Source organism: Phalaenopsis equestris, unplaced genomic scaffold (genome assembly GCF_001263595.1).
Source record: "Phalaenopsis equestris unplaced genomic scaffold, ASM126359v1 Scaffold205586, whole genome shotgun sequence".
NCBI lineage: Eukaryota > Viridiplantae > Streptophyta > Magnoliopsida > Asparagales > Orchidaceae > Phalaenopsis > Phalaenopsis equestris.
In genome coordinates, this window is record NW_018225069.1 from 1 (window position 1) to 3,903 (window position 3,903).

The 3,903-nt window shown below is 38.5% G+C and overlaps 1 protein-coding gene across 1 annotated transcript; it reads left to right on the forward strand.

Annotated features, from left to right (window-relative positions):
- The first annotated feature begins 787 nt into the window (after positions 1–787).
- LOC110036366 (DNA repair protein XRCC3 homolog) lies at positions 788–1,809 on the forward strand. The gene has a single exon (XM_020740794.1). The coding sequence runs from the start codon at positions 832–834 to the stop codon at positions 1,672–1,674; it is 843 nt and encodes a 280-aa protein (XP_020596453.1). The 5' UTR covers positions 788–831; the 3' UTR covers positions 1,675–1,809.
- The last annotated feature ends 2,094 nt before the right edge of the window (positions 1,810–3,903 follow it).

A 3,903-nucleotide genomic window follows, 5' to 3' on the forward strand; every position in this document is an offset into this window, starting at 1 on the left:
TTAAGAAATATTGTGAAATAATGTAAACAAAAAAAATCAAACATAAGAATTATTTATTACATTTGTAACCTAATGCCAAATTTCAAATTTATAGGTTAAAAAAAAAAAAACAAAATGCATTTTTAAAAATAAATCAAGTTTGTTCGATTTTGACAAAAAAAATGCCGCCATTAGGGGAGTAAATGAGCTGGTGAGCCCATATCAGCTCGTGCTCGACTCGTTTATATTTCGAGCCCAAAATATGTGTTCATGTTGAGCTCGTTTGTTTAGCAAGTCGAACACGAGCTATTCACGAATAAAAAGTTGTTCTGATAACCCTGATCATGTAGCCATGATATGTAAAAGGTTGGGGCAAGATTTAAAAATTATTGTTTATATTAAAATATCATTTGAATCTAATTTAATAACATTTATTCTATTTTCTTAATTAATATTTTTAATTGATTATAAATCTTTGAAGCCTTCTAGTCAATTAATTTTTTAAAAACTAATACTCATCAATATAGATAAGTAATATTTCGAGTCAAAACGAGCTGAATACGGACGAACAAATTTTTGTTTATGTTCAGCCTCGTTAACTTAGCGAACTAGCCGAACACGAGCTGTTCGAGAACGAAGAGCCGTTTTGAAAGCCCTAACCACCCCTAGATTTGGACTGTAATGTAAAAGGAAAAGTTGAGGAGGTAAATGCATAAATATATAAAAAATGGGAGATAATAATGAAATAAGTATGTTATAAATGAGTTTCCCTCCAACTCTTTTAAAACTTTAAGCGGTAATAGTTCACTGCATTTAGTCTCCTCCGCAAGAAGCTAAAATAAAAAGAAAACAATGCCCATAATGCCAGAGAACCCGGTTCACCTTCCGGCCGAGAAATTGAGCGTCGGCTGCCCTGTTCTGGACCGCTTTCTGGGCGGCGGCATCCCCTTCGGCTTCGTCACCGAGCTCGCCGGCGAAGCTTCCTCCGGCAAAACTCAGCTCTGTCTTCAGATCGTCCTCTCCGCCGCATCCCCTCGCTCTTGCACACCTTCCGCTTCTCTCTTTATTTCCACCGAACCCCCCTTTCCTCTCCGTCGCCTCCTCTCCCTCTCCTCCGACACCGCTCCCCTCGACCACATCTTCGTCCGCTCAGCCTTCTCTTCCAAGGAGCTATTTGGTCTTCTCAATCATGTCGACAAGCTGCTCTCCCTCGTCCGCCTCTCTTCCGGCCGACGCGTACGAATTCTCGTCCTCGACTCCGCCGCCGCCGTCTTCCATACCGATGCAGAAGATGCTGTTCGTCGCTCTCCCGAGCTATTTACCGTCGCCGCTAAGCTCAAGGAGCAGGCGAGAAGGTTCAATCTTGCCGTCATCGTTACCAACCACGTCGTCGATGTCGTCGACGGTGGGTTCAGTGATCTACGGGTAGGCAATTACCTGAGTCTATCTTCTTCGGGGAGGAAGGTTTGTCCGGCGATGGGACTCGCTTGGTCCAATTGTGTCAATATGCGGCTATTCCTCTCGAGATCTCCGGAGGATGGAAATGGGGATACTGACGGGTGCGCGAACCTGCAGCGGAAATTGCAGGTGGTATTCGCACCGCATTTGCCGGAAGGTTCTTGCGAGTTTGTGATTAGAAGAGAAGGTGTCTTTGGGGTGGGTACTCAGGCCTTGATTCCTACTTCACTCCAATGATCTCTTTCTTTTTTATTTTTATTTTTCGCAAACTGCAACTTTTTTGTCTGTTTTGTTTTTGCCTGTTTTTTTTTTATAGATAACGAGGAAGTTTTGGGCGCTTGATTATATAAATTCTTTTGACTAAATCCATACCATGACTGATGATTTGCTCCAAATCTTCTAATGGATTAATATCAAAGATGTTGTTTTGATATTGCTTGTGTTGCGTTTTTTTATGCGTGATTAGTTCAGCACATTCCAATCTGTTTCTATAAGAATATATCAGCTTGCAACTCTGCAACTTAGGAGCTGTTTGGTTACAGTTAGGATTTAAGTTTCATTCCTAAAGAAAGGTGTAAGCACCTCAGCAGCATCAGTAACACTTGGATGTGGAAATGGACAAAAATGTAACAGATGCTTCCCAAAAACTCTTTTCTCCATTGGCATGAAGCTTCATTACTGCCTTTGGTGTGTATTTATGCTTTGCTTTGAACCAAAGCTCTGAAATTGATTAGTATGTTCGTAAAGAAAAAACGCATTAGTTGTAATCATCTAATTTGTTCTATTGTTTCTCAAACTTTTTCTTAAGTATTTGTTTGATATGGATTTAGTTGGCCTAGATTGATTTATGGTAAAATTATAGCCAATAAGAGCCTTATATTACACCATGCTAAATATCTTGCCAAGCACTTGCTTACTGCCTCTTTTTGCCTACTCAAAATAACTATCATGGCACGTTAGAATTCTATATGTTTATGTCCAATTCTTTTTCCATACCTTGGTGATTGTCAAGCATGTGACATTCAGAATCACATGGTCAAACAGTGCCTTACTTTTTGATCGATTTCTTTCCAACCACCACTAGATTTTGCTCATCAGCACCTTGCTCTTAGCCAATAAGAGCCTTATATTACACCATGCTAAATATCTTGCCAAGCTCTTGCTTACTGCCTCTTTTTGCCTACTAAAAATAACGATCATGGCATGTTAGAATTCTATATGTTTATGTCCAATTCTTTTTCCATACCTTGGTGATTGTCAAACATGTGCCATTCAGAATCACATGGTCAAACAGTGCCCCACTTTTCGAACGATTTCTTTCCAACCACCACTAGATTTTGCTCATCAGCACCTTGCTCTTAGGATCTTGCTCACTTATATTATGGCAACTACGCCCATTATGTTGCCAACAACACTTTGATCACTCTCACATAGCTAGTAGACTATAGTGCTTCTCACCACATCACTATTGAGTTGAGTGATCTCTGACCTCATACTTTATATGGTGGCCTTAATCACATTATAATTGGGGAAAGCATGAGTTTACTCATAAACTAAATTGGTCTCATTTGTTCAACCTCAATTTCTTGTGTTTTTGTACCTTAAATAATGTCCTTCATCTATCTAGCATTAGACAAAACCCTAATTTCATATATCAATTATGTTATATATCAATTATGTCATTCTGCTCTGTGTCTATCGTGTTCCTACCCATTGCTTTTCATGCGAATGATCTGCTCATTAGGGCACTCCTTTTGATGGGGAAATCCTATGCATGACTAGTATGTTTGCATACAAGTCTCCTCCACTTTTTACCTTTATTAGTGTCAAGATCGCTGCATTTAACTGACTATCAATTAGGCCATTCGGCAATTATAATTCTCAGATATATTGTTTCCCAATATAAAGTTGGCTTATCATACTCATTATTATGGGCTTATTATTTTTAGATGTGTGAACCTCACCTATATCATTCTACAATGACTTCAAGTATATTAACTTTTTTTTAGAAATTTTTTGTCGATCGCTATACTAAATAGTTTTTGTACCATTCACTTAAGCAAAAATCTCATGTAAATGGTGTCTTGATCAACTTTAATGTCTTAGTAGAAAAAATGCTTTGATTGCAAAATCTTCATCCTATTTTCCAACAATGGCGGAAATTATCAAGCTCTCGATGCATTATTGGATACTTTGAAAGACATGATTGACAAATTCTTGAAATTAGTTTCTCTCATGTCTTATGCATTCATTCCACGTACCCATTTGATTTATGTTTTCACCACCGTAGTTTACCTCATAAACTTTCTACTAATCTCCAAACCTCCCCATCCTCTCCATTCTAATAACTGTTTAGTTCCTCCACAACAATTCTAAAACTATTGACCAAACTGAACTAATTGCTTGACCTTGAACCACCTTATCCCAGGCGCACAAAGATCATAATTGGTATTAGTTTACATCAGA